Source organism: Osmerus mordax, chromosome 19 (assembly GCF_038355195.1).
Source record: "Osmerus mordax isolate fOsmMor3 chromosome 19, fOsmMor3.pri, whole genome shotgun sequence".
NCBI lineage: Eukaryota > Metazoa > Chordata > Actinopteri > Osmeriformes > Osmeridae > Osmerus > Osmerus mordax.
Window position 1 is genome coordinate 13,092,313 of NC_090068.1, and position 20,284 is coordinate 13,112,596.

Genomic DNA, 20,284 nt, shown 5'->3' on the forward strand with positions numbered 1-20,284 from the left:
CAGTAAATGGCAACTTCTTTTTATTTCAGATTTGTTTTATTTGTCTTACTTTAATGTTTATCTTGCAGTCAGATGAGCAACCATAAAGAATATTATGCTCTCATGTGAATTATTTCTTTACAAAGATGCTTGTTTATCAAAAATATTTGAAGACAAAACTCATAATGTGAGGCTAATAACATCCCTAAACATTCTTGTTCGTGTTTGCAGTGCATTTGTTGGTTGTGTCTAACAACATACCATCTAACAATGTCAATGTGTTTTCTTTCTTTCAGATGCAGCTGTGAGATGTCAACCCAAAGACAACATCACAATAGTTTTCTCACGAAATATCCTCTTTGGACCTGTGTCGGTAGCACCATTATTATACACAATGACATAGACAAGCAGCAGGTAGGGTACATGGAATAGGATGTGTATCGTACAGACAGGTAAACACAGATACAAAAAACATAGTATTCATGTTACAAACGCTTCTTCTTGGTCAGCATATCCAACACAGAGGACACCTTCTGCTTTCCACCTACAGTTAGAGGAACCATTATTTAGAACAATTATACAATGAACCAAGGTGAGCACAGCTAGTCAAAAGACAGACTGTTTTATCAAGTGCACAGTATTGCATAAGGTTATTTTGAGCAATGAAAGTCTTAGGGACATGGCAAACAACTAATGCAAATCCCTATTTTTATATATTCACCTGCTTGGGTGTCTGGTCAGTCAGTAGATATAGATTCACCTGTCTCCTTGCTAGACTCACCTAACTTCCTGCCATTGGTCTGGCCAGGATCTGTAGATCTCTGATTGGTCTGGCCAGGGTCTGGAGATCTCTGATTGGTCTGGCCAGGGTCTGGAGATCTCTTGGCATAGGCAGCCTTCATCTTTTGAATGTTCAGTTTGCTGATGACCTCATGTTCCACGATTGGCCGTGGGTAATCCTTTCCCACAATGCACCCTGCCTGCTGCTGGACACTCCGAGGAGCTTTCCAAGGCTCGTAGATGTACTGGGCCGGGAACTTCTTCAGTAGGGGGAGGTACTTCCTGTAAGAAGGACATACTTCCTGTTAGAAGGACATAAACACAAAACTGCTCTCTGTGTGCTGATGTGTGTGCAATGGTAGAAACTCAAAATATATTTAGAATGAAGATAAAAACAGTTTCGCTCTGAATGCTAATTCAAAGGATGTTAACGCGAGAGGGGTGGCTGATTCCTACTTAATGTAGTCCCCGTTTTTGTCTGTTTTCTTGCCGAAGGCGACAGGTGAGTACACCCTGTAGTACTGATGGAAGAAGGCGCTGGCCGACAGCCACAGCCAGTTCCCCGCGTTCAGAGCCCAGTCTCCGTCCAGCAGCAGCTCCTCAAACACCTGCGTTCACAGGAGTCAGGTGTTACCCTCCATGCATCTGACCCAGAGCCTCCTCCTCCGTTCCGTCCCCTCCCCCCCCCTCCCTCCCTCCCTCCCTCCCTCCCTCCCTCCCTCCCTCCCTCCCTCCCTCCCTCCCTCCCTCCCTCCCTCCCTCCCTCCCTCCCTCCCTCCCTCCCTCCCTCCCTCCCTCCCTCCCCCTGCCCTTTCTACCCCTTCCTCTCTCTCATCCATCTTTTCCTCCACCTCTACCCTCCCATACCCCCTCTCCTCATCCCTACCCCCCCCCCCCCCTCATCCCTACCCCCCCCCCCCCTCCTCCTCACCCTCATCCCCTCCTCCCAGCTGATCCACAGGTCTCCTCTGGTGAGGAAGCAGGCGACCGCGTGGCGGGCCAGGTGGTGGATCCACCCCTCCTGCCTCAGCTGGGTCATGATGGCGTCGATAAAGGGGAAGCCCGTGCGAGCCTGTGGAGGAACGCGTCAGTACACCCCCCGCACCAGCAGGGGGCGAAAACAGATTACACACCGCTCCCCGACGCACTGTCAGAACTACGCACTTCTTGTCCTTGATTTCCTGCTGTACTTTCCAGATGTATGTTGCGCTGGATAAAAGTGTCTGCTAAATGTATAAAATGTAAGCAGGTGAGCAGTTATACCTCCGTCCAGGCGGCCAGATACTCCGGGTTGCTGTCCCAGTCCACCTGGGTGCACACAGTGTTGCCCTCCATCCTGGAGAAGTTGGGGACTCCAGCCCCGGCCGTGTAGTAGAACTCTCTCCACAACAGCTGACCGTGGAGCGAGACTGGAGGCTGGGAGTGCTTCCTCTGGGACAACAACAACGACAACAGTCAGGGAGTCAGGTGGCTGAGCGGTGAGGGAATCGGGCTAGTAATCCGAAGGTTGCCAGTTCGATTCCTGGTCATGCCAACTGACGTTGTGTCCTTGGGCAAGGCACTTCACCCTACTTGCCTCGGGGGAATGTCGGACATGTAAATGTAATGTAACAGTCGAAACTGATTCCTCTTGTTTGGAGTTAACCTAGAGGCCGACACTCACCCCTAAGGTTAGTTAGAGGCCGACACTCACCCCTAAGGTTAGTTAGAGGCCGACACTCACCGCTAAGGTTAGAGGCCGACACTCACCGCTAAGGTTAGTTAGAGGCCGACACTCACCGCTAAGGTTAGAGGCCGACACTCACCGCTAAGGTTAGTTAGAGGCCTAACACTCACCGCTAAGGTTAGAGGCCGACACTCACCGCTAAGGTTAGTTAGAGGCCGACACTCACCGCTAAGGTTAGAGGCCGACACTCACCGCTAAGGTTAGTTAGAGGCCGACACTCACCGCTAAGGTTAGTTAGAGGCCGACACTCACCGCTAAGGTTAGTTAGAGGCCGACACTCACCGCTAAGGTTAGAGGCCGACACTCACCGCTAAGGTTAGTTAGAGGCCGACACTCACCGCTAAGGTTAGAGGCCGACACTCATCCCTAAGGTTAGTTAGAGGCCGACACTCACCGCTAAGGTTAGAGGCCGACACTCACCGCTAAGGTTAGTTAGAGGCCGACACTCACCCCTAAGGTTAGTTAGAGGCCGACACTCACCCCTAAGGTTAGTTAGAGGCCGACACTCACCCCTAAGGTTAGTTAGAGGCCGACACTCACCCCTAAGGTTAGTTAGAGGCCGACACTCACCCCTAAGGTTAGTTAGAGGCCGACACTCACCGCTAAGGTTAGTTAGAGGCCGACACTCACCCCTAAGGTTAGTTAGAGGCCGACACTCACCCCTAAGGTTAGTTAGAGGCCGACACTCACCGCTAAGGTTAGAGGCCGACACTCACCGCTAAGGTTAGTTAGAGGCCGACACTCACCCCTACGGTTAGTTAGAGGCCGACACTCACCCCTAAGGTTAGTTAGAGGCCGACACTCACCCCTAAGGTTAGTTAGAGGCCGACACTCACCGCTAAGGTTAGTTAGAGGCCGACACTCACCGCTAAGGTTAGAGGCCGACACTCACCGCTAAGGTTAGTTAGAGGCCGACACTCACCGCTAAGGTTAGAGGCCGACACTCACCGCTAAGGTTAGTTAGAGGCCGACACTCACCGCTAAGGTTAGTTAGAGGCCGACACTCACCGCTAAGGTTAGTTAGAGGCCGACACTCACCGCTAAGGTTAGTTAGAGGCCGACACTCACCGCTAAGGTTAGAGGCCGACACTCACCGCTAAGGTTAGTTAGAGTTAGGATTAATCTACTGCAGAGTTGGCGGACACTCACCCCCTTATAGATGTCGGTCAGCCTCCACCAGAAGGTGCGTACGGACAGGCACCCGAGGCTGACGTAGGGGCTGAGGGTGGTGGTGCTGGGGCTCATGGAGTTGGGGGAGGTCTGGGGCTTCTCAAAGCCACACACCCAGCCCTGGGGAGTAGTCGGCACACACAGACAGTTACACCAAGTGGGGCGTGACACAGACCAACGAGCACCGCTGATCTCGTGGTATCGATTCATACATTTATGTTCAAGCGGGTGTGAAAGATGTAGACGATGAAAAAATGTGATTCCTGTTTGATGCAGTCTTTTCTTTTCTAACCGATGCATCTTTCTACCTGATTAACAATTAGGGTCAGAAATTGTTACCATACTCCCTTTTTACCTCTGAAAAGCCTAACTCTAAACCTTGGGAAGATCTAACTCTAAAGTACCGTTCTCTCCATGTGATGATCCAGTCTGCGTAGAGCCTCTGTTTCTCCTCCTGGGAACAGCTCCTCGCCTCCAGAGTCCAGCTCTACGCCCAGCTCCTCTAGAGTGGGGATCCCATATACCTGGTCACATTTCTCTGACCAAGGCGTCTTCATACCTGTAGATGAGAAAGCCAGGTACATTAAAACGCAGAGCAAACTTCCTGTTGTCTCTCCTTCTCTCATGTGACTGTAAAGCTGGGAGAATGTTCCACAGCTTCTCTATCCCACTCAGATATAACAGCTTTCTGTCTTTAATACCCTCCTTCCTGTCCGTAACACACAGCTTCCTGTTTCTAATCCTCAGCTTCCTGTCTGTAACCTACCTATCTAAACAGAAAGGAAGGCTGTGTCAAAGGAGCACTTGTGTGTGTGTGTGTGTGTGTGACAGTTGTATAGGCTCCACCTCTCATGTCCTCCGCCTTGGGGGCAGCGACCGGTCTCTGGGGGGGTCCGATGCTCTTCACAACAGTCTGCAACCGGTTGAAGGTCAGCGGAACCTTCCCGTTATTTTCTTCAATTATTCTTGAAGGTGAAAAATGTAAATATGGCTTCAGTCACAAAAGTGGAGGGAGTCAGGTGGCTGAGCGGTGAGGGAGTCGGGCTAGTAATCTGAAGGTTGCCAGTTCGATTCCCGGCCGTGCCAAATGACGTTGTGTCCTTGGGCAAGGCACTTCACCCTACTTGCCTCGGGGAGAATGTCCCTGTACTTACTGAAAGTCGCTCTGGATAAGAGCGTCTGCTAAATGACTAAATGTAAATGTAAAAGTGGTCCTCATCTGTGCGTTGTTGGAAAAGTTCAAATGAAATAAATCGTTTTGCATCCACCAATCATTTTGCGGACACAATCTCAGCATTCATGACTACTCTCATTGATGTTCCGCTCCCCTGTCTATGTTGTAGAGATGTACCTGTCAGTGTTGTAGAGAGTGTGGGAGATGTACCTGTCTGTGTTGTAGAGAGTGTGGGAGATTTTGTAAACAACGTGTACTCCATGCTCTGCAGCCACCTCGGTCACCTTCCCATCTCGACTGAGGCTGTGAGGGTCGGTGTCGTATTCGTAAGTCAACCGCGTCACTTTCCACTCCTCAAACAGCTTAGGAAGAACTTTTTCAGCTTCACCTCTGACAACATATAGCCTGGGGAAACACACACACAAAGAAATACAGCTTTGTTTAAAACATCTCAATCTACAAGCCAAAATAAAGAGCAGGCCACTGCCAGCCTACGACACAACCTCCGCCAGAGTTCAGCTCCTACCTGGAGTTGAGCTTCCTCAGGCTGCTGTCCAGGTCTCTCAGGGCGCCGAGGAGGAATCGCCAGCGATTGTCGCTTATCGGGACCCTGCTAGGGGTACCGGGCTCCAGTACGAACACAGGATATATCTCCTTGCAGTCGCGCAGAGCTGCAATTAAAGCCGGGTTGTCGTGAAGTCTGAGTCCCTTGCGAAACCAGTGTAGAGAAATATGTGCCATCCCTGTTTAAGTAGAATTGAAGAAAACATTATGACCAAAAAAGGTCACGGAGACTGCCTGCGGAATCGATACGAATATGATTTTAGAAAAGAAATCACGTTGGGGTTATGATGTTAGCCTACAAAATTTGCAGGGGAATATCTAAAAACCATGAAACTAAAAACAGCGAAATTGATTTGGGGTGGGTGTCATAACCGATTGATTAGCAACGCATTGCCTTTCAATTGTAGGCTAATTTACAAGTTTATTTACGTTCAGCTGTACAATCATTCACGGCTAAAACCTTTTACAAGCATATTTAGCGATGGGGAAACCACAGTTTTACTGCAAAGTTGGCTATCATGCAAGCAATATTCCATCCAGCTCTACATAATTACTTACTTTACATGCCACGTGAAGGAAGACATAAACAACAATCTTCTGTAAGCAAAATGTAGAAGTTACAAAACGTTTTTCGTTCGAGCAGGGCTCGACCAATAAGCGGCCAGCAGGAAACCCAAAGCAGGGTGTTTCGCTTGTCAAGTCTAACGTAATGGCCATTTCCGGAAAATAAAATAATATTATTTATTTATTATTATGTTTGGTTGTCAAAATATAAGTGATTTTTACGTATATTAAGTTTTGATTTAAATTATTTTAATTCTTCCCCAAAAAATCCTGTTTGAATCAAGCAGACACAACACCTTCTGTCCTAGTTGGTCAGAAGGTTGGTATTATCCGATGTTATTACAGTTTTTTTCAAATGCTTACACACAAATTCCTTACTTTTCACACAATTTCTGAAACCTGACACTCAAACACCAGAACCACACCTCAAATCTGCAAAACCATACGCACATTTTGGGCCTTTGACTCAGTTTTCAATTTCACTTTCAAAAACACTTTTTGCAAAACACAACACACAATTCTCCACATAACACACAAAATTCTAACAGGAAGCATCTTGATTTACTTTTTCAAACACAACCAATCAAAATGCCACACTAATTCATCAGTACCTCACACTAACTCCTCACATGTGCAAACACTCATTGCTTTACTTAACACCAACCAATCATGGCTTTAGAATAGGCCTATAAATAGCCTAATTTGAGTTGATTTACAGTGGTGGGTATAATTTGAATCTTTACTGTAGAAAAGATAACAGGTATGAAACAATGTACTGTAATGTACACATGTTCTAATGAACACATAATAGCTGTTTCAGCACAACACACGGTATACTGTACACAAACATATTTTAGCAGCCATGCATCCATTGACTGCAGTGCACTGCATGACTGGTCACAGTCTGGTGGATTACTGTATCATACCGTGCAACAGTACAGTGACTGTAATAAGACATTCTGACAATATTGTAGAAAATAGTATATATTACTGTATGCTACAGTTCATGGCACACACAGACACACCATTCCGTAATCACCTTTTTCAAAATTAGGTTTGGTTTCTGTCCTACTACACTCTTTCTTTTGTACTGTGTAATACTGTATTCACAACCACAAATGCTTATAGTGAAAAAATAAGTTTGGTTTCAATCTTGTTTTCATGTTTACCATGAATTTTTCATAATCTCTGCCATTTACTTTCAATCTTGTACATAAATGTACAAAGGAGCTCATGAAAGAAGAGCTTTAGGTTTTGAATAACTGTGTGTATATGATATATCCAAAAATGTAATTTAATGGCAAAAGTGTTTGCAACATGAGACAAATGTGTGCTTTTGAGACATGCTTCATTTTGCAAGAGAAGCGATTTTGCATTTTGTGTGTGCAGTTGTTGGATTTCTGTGTTAAGTTTTGAAAAAAAGACGATAAGTAAAAAAAAAATGTGTAAGCATTTGAAAAAAAATGTAATACAATAACATTTGTATAGCAAATATATATTGTCCAAATCAGCAATAAATATCTAAATCGTAAAGTAAAGCCAGCATACAGAGAAAACAACCTGTAAATGGAACTGCATATTTGCATGATTTCACAGAGACATAAATGTATGAGTTCATGATCTTTATTAATTTATTACTTATTTGTTCCACTTTATCCTACTTATGTTTGTCTGACAACTTCCATTCAGCAAAAAGAGTGTTGTTAAACCAACATCAGATACTGGTGTCCCTTGAAAATTGTCCCTTCAACAAACCCACAGTAGGCTTATAGCTGCAAATGAAAAAATACATATATTTTTTAAGCATGTCAATCTTCTCAAATGTGTAATTGTTCCATTGCCATACAAAGTATTTTGATTTATTTAGCATAAAGACCATGATATTTGTCATTTCCATTTCAGTAATGTGGCCCTCAGTGTTTATCTGTTGTTAAACTGGGCCCACCTGTCCAGAGAGCACATCTGAGGTGGTGCAGGAATACAAGTCTGATGGTTTGGTCTCTCAGACCATATATCAGACTGCTCAGGCACCTAGGCAAGGTCACAAAACATATAAAGAATATATAAGAAACAACTGTCCTTGCAGTTTGATTCAATGTTAAAAATCTATCTATATATCCTAATAGTAGACCTGCAAGAGTGGTGGAGAGGCACAGAAGCAACTGAATCATGTGCAGCAGAACTGTGTTGCGGGCCTTGGTGGTCGAGGCTTTGTCTGAGGAAGCAGATCTGGCTACTATCATCACACCAAAATAGGAGCACATGATTATGATTCCCACAAATGTAAAAGAGATAGCAGTGAAGGCTTTATCATAATCATGTGCTACTGTACTGTGGAAAAGTGCTTCCATTGCACAGAATCGCTGCATTATCTCACCCACAGAAAAATTATCATAAAGAATCAGAAGAATTAACCGTATGAGCGGGTCAATGCTGGAGAGAGCCCACATCAAACCAATAGACACACCTGTGTTGTTGACGGTGACGATGGCAGAGTGCCTCAGTGGGAAGCACACAGCCACATACCTCTCCAGTGACATCACCGCCAGGTTCAAGGGAGACACAGCAGTCACTGTGACAGTTAACAAGACCATTATTGTACATGTATAGTGAGTCACAAACACTGGAGGTAGAGCCAAGATCAAGAGCAGTTGACCCATTGCCAACTGGAAGGTGTCAGCAAAGAGCAGATTATACAGCAGGAGGTATCGAGGAGTCTGTCTAAAGACTGACTTGCTCCTCAAAGTGAACAACATGATGCCATTGATGTAAAGGAAGACAAAAGATGGAGACACAGAGAAAGCTCCATAAAGTCCTTTCACCAGATAAACCTGAAACATATCAGGCGTTGTGATGTTGATTTGCTGTCCTGTTGAATTTGACATGTTTGAGTTAAATCTGAGGAGAAAATTTTATTTTTTATCATGTAAAGAGAACACCAGCACATATATCCTGCCAACATGAACAAGGCCTATTAGGGCTGACAGTACTGTTGTTTTAGAGAAAATGTTCGGTTACTTTAAATGCAAGATGAATTTCTTAACAACTGCACATTTGAAGAAAAATGCTCTTGTCATTCTCAAATACAGTTTAAGATGAAAATAAACCCATAAAAATTACCACATAGATCCTGTACTTTTGTCATCAGCATCACAAAACTAAAATGAGGTAAAATAAATACATAATTACAAATGTCTCTAAAGATGATCCTAACTGTGGGTTCTAGCCTTGCTGGCTGAAAAACAATCATTCAACTTGATTGCCTGAATGTCTTCACTTCAGATTATTACAGGTGTTTAAATACCCTGACCTCCAGTGAGTACAACCAAAACTTGTTGCGATGATGTCAATATTAACAAGCAATGAATCCCTAATGAAGTTCTAGGATGATATCACATTTGAATGTTTATTAATGAGGGGACAGGGGAGTGTATCAGTCTTCTTGAAAAACACCCCAAGCAGCTGGTCCCAGTGCTGTGTGTCCCATTGGTTTCAAGTCACAATGAACTGGTCAAACTGGACCAGCCAAGTGCAACTCTTCTTGTGGTACCAAAGCTTCTTCTGACCCAAACCCTACTACCCATAACCCCTGCTGCCCACACCATCTAACTAACCCCCTGCTACACACAACACCTAACTAACCCCCTGCTATACACACCACCTAACTAACCCCTGCTGCCCACACCACCTAACTAACCCCCTGCTACACACACCACCTATCTAACCCCCTGCTACACACACCACCTAACTAACCCCCTGCTACACACACCACCTAACTAACCTCTGCTACACACACCACCTAACTAACCCCCTGCTACACACACCACCTAACTAACCCCCTGCTACACACACCACCTAACTAACCCCCTGCTACACACACCACCTAACTAACCCCTGCTACACACACCACCTAACTAACCCCTGATACACACACCACCTAACTAACCTTCTGCTACACACACCACCTAACTAACCCCCTGCAACACACACCACCTATCTAACCCCCTGCTACACACACCACCTAACTAACCCCCTGCTACACACACCACCTAACTAACCCCCTGCTACACACACCACCTAACTAACCTCTGCTACACACACCACCTAACTAACCCCCTGCTACACACACCACCTAACTAACCCCCTGCTACACACACCACCTAACTAACCCCTGCTACACACACCACCTAACTAACCCCTGATACACACACCACCTAACTAACCTTCTGCTACACACACCACCTAACTAACCCCCTGCAACACACACCACCTAACTAACCCCCTGCTACACACACCACCTAACTAACCCCCTGCAACACACACCACCTAACTAACCCCCTGCTACACACACCACCTAACTAACCCCCTGATACACACATCACCTAACTAACCCCCTGCTACACACACCACCTAACTAACCCCCTCTCTGACCAGAGACAACACAGACATGACATGAATAAATACAGTAGAATCCACTGATTTATTCAAAGAAAATCACAAACAAAATTTTAAAATTGGAATTGAGGAGTAACGCACTTGCTGTCCTACTAGTTGGTCCGACGGTTGGAATTATCCGTTGTTATTAATACAATAACGTGTATCCCAAAATGATGTTGATATTGTCCAAATCAGCAATAAATATCAAGATCGGGAAGAACATCCAGCAGACAATAGGGAGAAAACAACCTCTTAATGGAACTTAATGATCTACTTAGATTAACTGTTGCGTAAGGATTACAGAAATGGTGAAGACTCATGGAAATCAGCACTACTGTGCACAGCGTCTACTTGTGTTAATTTCTCCATGATCAGTTTTTAAAGTCATGGAAACCTGTAGTCAATTTGAGGTAGATACTGTTAATTGAAGCACAGCATGAATACAAACAGCATGAATACAAACAATTTTGTTTCAAGTGTGCAGCACATCAAAATGAGTATGAACTCGAAAGAGACAATTAAAGCAGTTAAGTCCCTCCTTTATTATGTTATACATTTGCATGATTTCACAGATATGTAAATATGAGCTTCTGATCTTTATTAACATATTACTTCTTTGTTCCACTTTATCCAACTCATGTTTGTCTGACAGATGCTTCCATTTAGCCAGGAATGTTGAACCAACATCAGATACTGGTCCCTTGAAAATGGTCCCTTCAATAAACACACAGTAGGCCTATGTCTGCAAAACATTTTTTTAAATAAGTCGATCTTCTTAAATATCAAATTGTTCCATTGCGATACAAAGTATTTGTATTTATTAGGCAGAAAGACCATGATAATTGTCATTTCCATTTCAGTAATGTGGCCCTCAGTGTTTATCTGTTGTTACACTGGGCCAACCTGTCCAGAGAGCACATCTGAGGTGGTGCAGGAATACAAGTCTGATGGTTTGGTCTCTCAGACCATATATCAGACTGCTCAGGCACCTAGGCAAGTTTATAATGAATATAAAGAAAATATAACCAACAATTAACCTTGCAGTTCGATTCAGTGTTCCAAGTCTATATATGTATCCCGTTAATATACCAAAAAGAGAGGTGGAGAGACACAGAAGCAGCTGAATCATGTGCAGCAGAACTGTGTTGCGGGCCTTGGTGGTCGAGGCTTTGTCTGAGGAAGCAGATCTGGCTACTATCATCACACCAAAATAGGAGCACATGATTATGATTCCCACAAATGTAAAAGTGATAGCAGTGAAGGCTTTATCATATTCATGTGCGACTGTACTGTGGAAAAGTGCATCTATAGCACAGAATTGCTGCATTATCTGATCCGCAGAAAATGTCTCATAAAGAACCAGAAGAATGAACCGTATGAGCGGGTCAATGCTGGAGAGAGCCCATATCACACCAATAGACACACCTGTGTTGTTGACGGTGACGATGGCAGAGTGCCTCAGTGGGAAGCACACAGCCACATACCTCTCCAGTGACATCACCGCCAGGTTCAAGGGAGACACAGAAGTCACAGTGACAGATATCAAGACAATAATTGTACATGTATATTGAGTCAGAAACACTGGAGGTAGAGACAAGATCAAGAGCAGTTGACCCATTGCCAACTGGAAGGTGTCAGTGAAGAGCAGATTATACAGCAGGAGGTATCGAGGAGTCTCTCTAAAGACTGACTTGCTCCTCAGAGTGAACAACATGATGCCATTGATGTAAAGGAAGACAATAGATGGAGACACACAGAAAGCTCCATAAAGTCCTTTCACCAGATAAACCTGAAACATATCAGGCGTTGTGACGTTGATTTGCTGTTCTGTTGAATTTGACATGTTTGAGTTAAATCTGAGGAGAAAAATTTATTTTTTATCATGTAAAGAGAACACCAGCACATATATCCTGCCAACATGAACAAGGCCTATTGGGGTTGACAGTACTGTTGTTTTAGAGAAAATGTTTGGTTACTTTAAATGCAAGATGAATTTCTTAACAACTGCACATTTGAAGAAAAATGCTCTTGTCATTCTCAAATACAGTTTAAGATGAAAATGAACCCATAAAAATTATCACATAGATCCTGTACTTTTGTCATCAGCATCACCAAACTAAAATGAGGTAAAATAAATAAATAATTACAAATGTCTCTATAAGTTGATCCTACCTGTGGGTTCTAGCCTTGCTGGCTGAAAAACAATCATTCAACTTGATTGCCTGAATGTCTTCACTTCAGATTATTACAGGTGTTTAAATACCCTGACCTCCAGTGAGTACAACCATGACTTGTTGCGATGATGTCAATATTAACAAGCAATGAATCCCTAATAAGGTTCTAGGATGATATCACATTTGAATGTTTATTAATGAGGGGACAGGGGAGTGTATCAGTCTTCTTGAAAATCTCCCCAAGCAGCTGGTCCCAGTGCTGTGTGTCCCATTGGTTTCAAGTCACAATGAACTGGTCAAACTGGACCAGCCAAGTGCAACTCTTCTTGTGGTACCAAAGCTTCTTCTGACCCAAACCCTACTACCCATAACCCCTGCTGCCCACACCATCTAACTAACCCCCTGCTGCCCACACCACCTAACTAACCCCCTACTATACACACCACCTAACTAACCCCCTGCTACACACACCACCTAACAAACCCCTGCTACACACACCACCTAACTAACCCTCTGTTACACACACCACCTAACTAACCCCCTGCTACACACACCACCTAACTAACCCTCTGTTACACACACCACCTAACTAACCCTCTGTTACACACACCACCTAACTAACCCCCTGCTACACACACCACCTAACTAACCCCCTGCTACACACACCACCTAACTAACCCCCTGCTACACACACCACCTAACTAACCCCCTGCTACACACACCACCTAACTAACACCCTGCTACACACGCCACCTAACTAACCCCCTGCTACACACACCACCTAACTAACCCCCTGCTACACACACCACCTAACTAACACCCTGCTACACACACCACCTGACTAACCCCCTGCTACACACACCATCTAACTAACCAGAAAAAAACTGACAAATGTTATTAACAGTGATGTTGACCTGTTGTTGTGTTGACATGTCTGAGTAAAATCTAAAGAGAATAGCAGATTTATCATTTTATAGAACACCCAAACACATTCTCTGGGACATGAAACATGCCCATTAAACATTAACCTTACATAAGCAGTTTGTCTCATATTGTATTCAGTGTGTAGAAGTTAAAGTGTTTCTTGAATTGTCAAAGTACAATATTTATACAATATTGTATATATAGTATACAATATACATACAATATTTGATTGAACTTTGAACTTTTCCACCCAAACAGGTTGAAAAGACGTTGACCAACCCCTGACCCCTGACCCCCTGACCCCCTGATCCCCTGACCTCTTCTTATTACAGTTTTTTACAGACGCTAGGACATATTTCTCAATACTTAAGTCACCTTTTCAAAACTTGTCACACAGTGAGCACAACAGAAGTATGGTCCGAACCACTGTGGTTTGATTCTTATTGGTCCAAACCACTGTGGCTCGAGTAAAAAATGGATAACTTGGAGCACGATGCATTCTCGCAAGGTCAAGATCTGTTGAAACCAGCTGTCTCCCTCCTTCCTCCCAAAAGTGTTTCACAATTGTGTTGATTTTGCTGATACAGGAACTTCTGTAATTACACTAATTAATGAGACAAACATTGAGCTGACTTTCGTGAGTTGTTGTTTATCCTGATTCAATCCCTATCTCCTTATTATCAAGCATTAATATTTTATATTGTAGTTTAGAACTGAAGAATCCCTTGTGCTTTCATTAAAGCTCTTAGTAAATGTTGACATCATTGATGTACTATTGCATGGTTTTCTACACAGCAGCAGTTCACCTGTTTGTCAGTTGGGGTCTTTTTGAATGTTAAATCTAAATTTAAATCTTGTCTAGTGAACAAGACAAACACTCTGATCCTGTCCCCTGTCCCCTCATTAAAAATCATTAATATTTAATGTAATTTAGACTTTAATTATTCCTTAAGGCCTTCATTAAAGTTCTGAGTAAACATTGACATCATTTATGTTGTGTATGGTTTTATTGACGAGGGATCAATGTTTCCTTGTGGACAGATGATGTAATCTAATCTGTGACAATAGAGAGTAAAGCAGGCATGTGGCCTTCACCATGACATCACTGCGGTCCTCCTGATCTGACCACAAGACGAGAATTTATCTACAGTCAATCACAAACAACATATTAACTGTTTTGTGTCACAAGTGATAAGTTGGAGAAGGGCTCAATTTCACAATGTAATATAACTTAACTTTGACCTCTAACTGTGCAACTGTTTATTCTTGTATCTTTTTCAATACAGTATTTTATGCAAATTATAAATGTTTGCAAAAAGGACTTCAGAGAAGCCATCCATGTCAGACAATCCTTTCTTCCTTGATACAATCCTACACCTACACAAACATGCATGCAGAAGCCGTGCTCGTGTATCATGTCGGACCATCCTTTCCACCCTGATGCAAAGAATCCTACCCCCACCCGAACATGCACACTTTAGATATCCCTTATATACGCCACAGTTGTCACCTAAACCACATACACACTGTCTCACGCACACACACACACACACACACACACACACACACACACACACACACACACACATACAGAGATTCACACAAACGGATACACATACACATACAAACTAGATGTCACTGATGATGCAATCATATTGGTGTCTATGTTATTGGTGGCCTCAATAAGGATATGAATTAATTTAAATAGGAGGATTTCATGCAAGCCTCTCAGATCATGGACTGTAATCCCAGCACCACCACCTTATCAAGTTTCACACTCAAGACGTCAGGTAAAACTGATCAGGGCCTTTACAGTAAATGGCAACTTATTTTTATTTCAGATTTGTTTTATTTGTCTTACTTTAATGTTTATCTTGCAGTCAGATGAGCAACCATAAAGAAGATTATGCTCTCATGTGAATTATTTCTTTACAAAGATGCTTGTTTATCAAAAATATTTGAAGACAAAACTCATAATGTGAGGCTAATAACATCCCTAAACATTCTTGTTCATGTTTGCAGTGCATTTGTTGGTTGTGTCTAACAACATAACATCTAACAATGTCAATGTGTTTTCTTTCTTTCAGATGCAGCTGTGAGATGTCAAACCTAACACAACCCAAAGACAACATCACAATAGTTTTGTCACGAAATATCCTCGAAATATCCTTCGGACCTGTGTCGGTAGCACCATTATTAATCTTTATTTATATAAATGGGTTTGTATTATTCACTTTAAGGTGCAAGCCAGTCTTTAGAGAAACACCTCGATACGTCTTGTTGTACAATCTTATTTTTTCTGACACCTTCCAGTTAGCAGTGGGACAACTTCTGTACATACTGGCTTACGTCCAGGTCTATATGATTCGCTACCTCTGTGTTATAATTGTCATGTTGGCTATGCTTACTACTAACATCTCTCCTTTCAACCTGGCGGTGATGTCACTGGAGAGGTATGTGGCTGTGTGCTTCCCACTGAGGCACTCTGCCATCGTCACCGTCAAGAACACAGGTGTGTCTATTGCTGTGGTGTGGGCCATCTGCGGCATAAGCACCATCATCCGAATATTTATCTTGATCCTCCTGGAGTCTATGCCTCTAGATCAGTACATGCTGGATTTCTGTGCTAAAGAAACACTTTTCAAACAGAAACTGTTCTATGATTTTGATAAAGCCTTCACTGGTGTCACTTTCACATCTGTGGGAATCGTAATCTTGTGCTCCTACTTTGGTGTGATGATAGCAGCCAAATCTGCTTCCTCAGACAAAGCCTCGACCACCAAGGCTAAAAAAACAGTTGTGCTGCACATGATTCAGCTGCTTCTCATTCTCTCCTCCACCCTCATCTCCCCTATTTTAACAGCCTTCAGTGACAAAGTGGACAGACCCACACTTGAACGTATATATTATATTCTGTTTTTGTGCCTTGTGAACTTGCCCAGGTGTCTGAGTGGTCTGATATATGGCCTGAGAGACCAAACCATCAGACCCTGTCTTCTGTACCACCTCCGTTTTGGTCTCAGACATCCCAAACTGGGACGAACATCCACTGTGCCTTCTAACAAACATTAATTGCACCCCTTTGTACCACTATATCATCTATTATGTGTTCTTGCAAAAATGTACATCATTGTCTGACTAAATGAATGCATGATAGCTGCTTTTTTTTTCTTGTAGTAGGTTGCAGAATGTAAGTGTAATACAGAATAGAACGTTGCATCAATTGCTGATTGTTTCATGAAATTGGCTACAAATAGTTTTGTAAACCTGTGGATTATATTGAAAGTAAACCTTGCTTAAAATAAATAGTTTCAAACCGTGACATGGTAATTCAGGCGTTTCTTTTATCACTGTGGAGTTTATCGAGTGTCCTCCTGGTGTATGAACTGAAACAAACCATTTCTGGTCTGGGAAATCAAGTAAATTACATTCATTACTAAATTACGGATTTACTAACAGCGAAAAATGTTTTAAACCAAATGTACTAAATATATTAAATCATTGATGTACTATTGCATGGTTTTCTACACAGCAGCAGTTCACCTGTTTGTCAGTTGGGTTCGTTTTGAATATTAAAACTAAATTTAAATGTTGTCTAGTGAACAAGACAAACACTCTGATCCTGTCCCCTCATTAAAAATAATTAATATTTAATGTTGTTTAGAATTAAATATTTAGGCCTTCATTAAAGTTCTGAGTAAACACTGACATAATTTATGTTGTGTATGGTTTAGGAGAAGTAAGCGTAATGAGTTAATTAGTAATATAACTTAACTTGGACCCCTAAATGTGCAACTATTTATTATTTTAGTTTTTTATTCAAGACATTATTTAATGTAAATTATAAATGTTGGCAAAAAGAACTTCAGAGAAGCCATGCTCGTTTATCATGTAAGACCATCCTTTCCACCCTGATGCAAAGAATCCTACACCCACACAAACATGCACACTTTAGATATCCCTTATGTACGCCACAGTTGTCACTTAAACCACACACACACTGTCTCACACACACACACACACATACAGAGATACACACACTGTCTCACACAAACAGACACACGCACACAAACAGACACACGCACACACTGTCTCACACAAACAGATACACATACACACTAGATTTCCCTGATGATGCAATCATATTGGTGTCTATGTTATTGGTGGCCTCAATAAGGATATGAATGAATTTAAATAGGAGGATTTCATGCAAGCCTCTCAGATCATGGACTGTAATCCCAGCACCACCACCTTATCAAGCTTCACACTCAAGACGTCAGGTAAAACTGATCAGGGCCTTTACAGTAAATGGCAACTTCTTTTTATTTCAGATTTGTTTTATTTATCTTACTTTAATGTTCATCTTGCAGTCAGATGAGCAACCATAAAGAAGATTATGCTCTCATGTGAATTATTTCTTTACAAAGATGCTTGTTTATCAAAAATATTTGAAGACAAAACTCATAATGTGAGGCTAATAACATCCCTAAACATTCTTGTTCATGTTTGCAGTGCATTTGTTGGTTGTGTCTAACAACATAACATCTAACAATGTCAATGTGTTTTCTTTCTTTCAGATGCAGCTGTGAGATGTCAAACCTAACACAACCCAAAGACAACATCACAATAGTTTTCTCACGAAATATCCTCTTTGGACCTGTGTCGGTAGCACCATTATTAATCTTTATTTATATCAATGGGGTTGTATTATTCACTTTAAGGTGCAAGCCAGTCTTTAGAGAAACACCTCGATACATCTTGTTGTACAATCTTATTTTTTCTGACACCTTCCAGTTAGCAGTGGGACAACTTCTGTACATACTGGCTTACGTCCAGGTCTATATGATTCGCTACCTCTGTGTTATAATTGTCATATCGGCCATGATTACTACTGACATCTCCCCTTACAACCTGGCGGTGATGTCACTGGAGAGGTATGTGGCTGTGTGCTTCCCACTGAGGCACTCTGCCATCGTCACCGTCAAGAACACAGGTGTGTCTATTGCTGTGGTGTGGGCCATCTCCGGCATAAACACCATCATCCGAATATTTATGTTGATCCTCCTGGAGTCTATGCCTCTAGATCAGTACATGCTGGATTTCTGTTCTAAAGAAGCACTTTATAAACACAAAGTGTTCTATGATTATGATAAAGCCTTCACTGGTGTCACTTTTGTATTTGTGGGAATTGTAATCTTGTGCTCCTACTTTGGTGTGATGATAGCAGCCAGATCTGCTTCCTCAGGCAAAGCCTCGACCACCAAGGCTAAAAAAACAGTTGTGCTGCACATGATTCAGCTGCTTCTCATTCTCTCCTCCACTCTCGTTTCCCCTATTCTATTAGCCTTTGTTGGAAAAGTAGATCGAGTCACACTTGTACTTATTCGTTATGTCCTCTTTTTGTGCCTTGTGAACTTGCCCAGGTGTCTGAGTGGTCTGATTTATGGCCTGAGAGACCAAACCATCAGACCCTTTCTTCTGTACAACCTCAGTTTTGGTCTCATACATCCCAAACTGGGACAAACATCCACTGTGCCTTCTAACAAACATTAATTGTACCCCTTTGTACCACTATATCATCTATTATGTCTTCTTGCAAAAATTTACATCATTGTCTGACTAAATGAATGCATGATAGCTGCTTTTTTTTTCTTGTAGTAGGTTGCAGAATGTAAGTGTAATACAGAATAGAACGTTGCATCAATTGCTGATTGTTTCACGAAATTGGCTACAAATAGTTTTGTAAACCTGTGGATTATATTGAAAGTAAACCTTGCTTAAAATAGATAGTTTCAAACCGTGACGTTGTAATTCATCCGTTCCTTTTATCACTGTGGAGTTTATCGAGAGTCTCCTCCTGCTGTATAAACTGAAACAAACCATTTCTGGTCTGGGAAATCAAGTAAATGACATTCATTACTAAATAACGGATTTACTAACAACAATTTTTTTTTTTACCAAATGTACAAAATGCATGACATCATTGATGTACTATTGCATGTTTTTCTACACAGCAGCAGTTCACCTGTTTGTCATTTGGGGTCTTTTTGAATGTTAAATCAAAATTTAAATGTTGTCTAGTGAACAAGACAAACACTCTGATCCTGTCCCCTCATTAAAAATCATTAATATTTAATGTTGTTTAGAATTAATTATTCCTTTAGGCCTTCATTAAAGTTCTGAGTAAACACTGACATAATTTATGTTGTGTATGGTTTAGGAGAAAATGAATATAACTTAACTTTGACCCCTAACTGTGCAACTATTTATTATTTTAACTTTTTATTCAATACATTATTTAATGCAAATTATACATTTTGTCAAAAAGAACTTCAGAAAAGCCGTGCTCGTGTTTCATGTCAGACCATCCTTTCCACTTTGATGCAAAGAATCCTACACCCACACAAACATGCACACTTTAGATATCCCTTATGTAAGCCACAGTTGTCACCTAAACCACACACACACTGTCTCACGCACACACACACGCACACACTGTCTCACACAAACAGATACACATACACACTAGATTTCCCTGATGATGCTATCATATTGGTGTCTATGTTATTGGTGGCCTCAATAATGATATGAATTCATTTAAATAGGAGGATTTCATGCAAGCCTCTCAGATCATCTGCTGTAATCCCAGCACCACCACCTTATCAAGCTTCACACTCAAGACGTCAGGTAAAACTGATCAGGGCCTTTACAGTAAATGGCAACTTATTTTTATTTCAGATTTGTTTTATTTATCTTACTTTAATGTTCATCTTGCAGTCAGATGAGCAACCA

The 20,284-nt window shown here is 42.2% G+C and overlaps 6 protein-coding genes across 7 annotated transcripts in view; 2 read left to right on the top strand and 4 right to left on the bottom strand.

The window, feature by feature from the left end:
• Positions 1–20,284, bottom strand: part of rhogb (ras homolog family member Gb) — a 58,804-nt gene that overhangs the window by 25,277 nt on the left and 13,243 nt on the right. The window lies entirely within an intron of this gene.
• cry5 (cryptochrome circadian regulator 5) lies at positions 45–6,053 on the bottom strand. Of its 2 annotated transcripts, XM_067257832.1 has the most exons (12): positions 5,952–6,053; positions 5,356–5,572; positions 5,040–5,234; positions 4,502–4,620; positions 4,060–4,214; positions 3,635–3,775; positions 2,023–2,190; positions 1,691–1,831; positions 1,216–1,367; positions 825–1,041; positions 761–794; positions 51–523 (listed from the first exon to the last, which is right to left on the bottom strand). In XM_067257832.1, the coding sequence occupies exons 2-12, from the start codon at positions 5,568–5,570 to the stop codon at positions 465–467; spliced, it is 1,596 nt and encodes a 531-aa protein (XP_067113933.1). In that variant the 5' UTR covers positions 5,571–5,572; positions 5,952–6,053; the 3' UTR covers positions 51–464. The 2 variants fall into 2 exon arrangements, with proteins under 2 accessions (XP_067113932.1, XP_067113933.1); XM_067257831.1 differs by having other exon boundaries at positions 45–523; positions 761–1,041.
• On the bottom strand, positions 7,688–8,842 carry LOC136962886 (odorant receptor 131-2-like). Its single transcript, XM_067256784.1, has 2 exons — positions 7,903–8,842; positions 7,688–7,729 (listed from the first exon to the last, which is right to left on the bottom strand). The coding sequence occupies exons 1-2, from the start codon at positions 8,840–8,842 to the stop codon at positions 7,704–7,706; spliced, it is 966 nt and encodes a 321-aa protein (XP_067112885.1). The 3' UTR covers positions 7,688–7,703.
• Positions 11,266–12,237, bottom strand: LOC136963517 (odorant receptor 131-2-like). The gene has a single exon (XM_067257669.1). It carries the CDS (start codon positions 12,235–12,237, stop codon positions 11,266–11,268), a length of 972 nt encoding a protein of 323 aa, XP_067113770.1.
• Positions 15,593–16,564, top strand: LOC136962887 (odorant receptor 131-2-like). The gene has a single exon (XM_067256785.1). It carries the CDS (start codon positions 15,593–15,595, stop codon positions 16,562–16,564), a length of 972 nt encoding a protein of 323 aa, XP_067112886.1.
• LOC136962888 (odorant receptor 131-2-like) lies at positions 18,083–19,045 on the top strand. The gene has a single exon (XM_067256786.1). It carries the CDS (start codon positions 18,083–18,085, stop codon positions 19,043–19,045), a length of 963 nt encoding a protein of 320 aa, XP_067112887.1.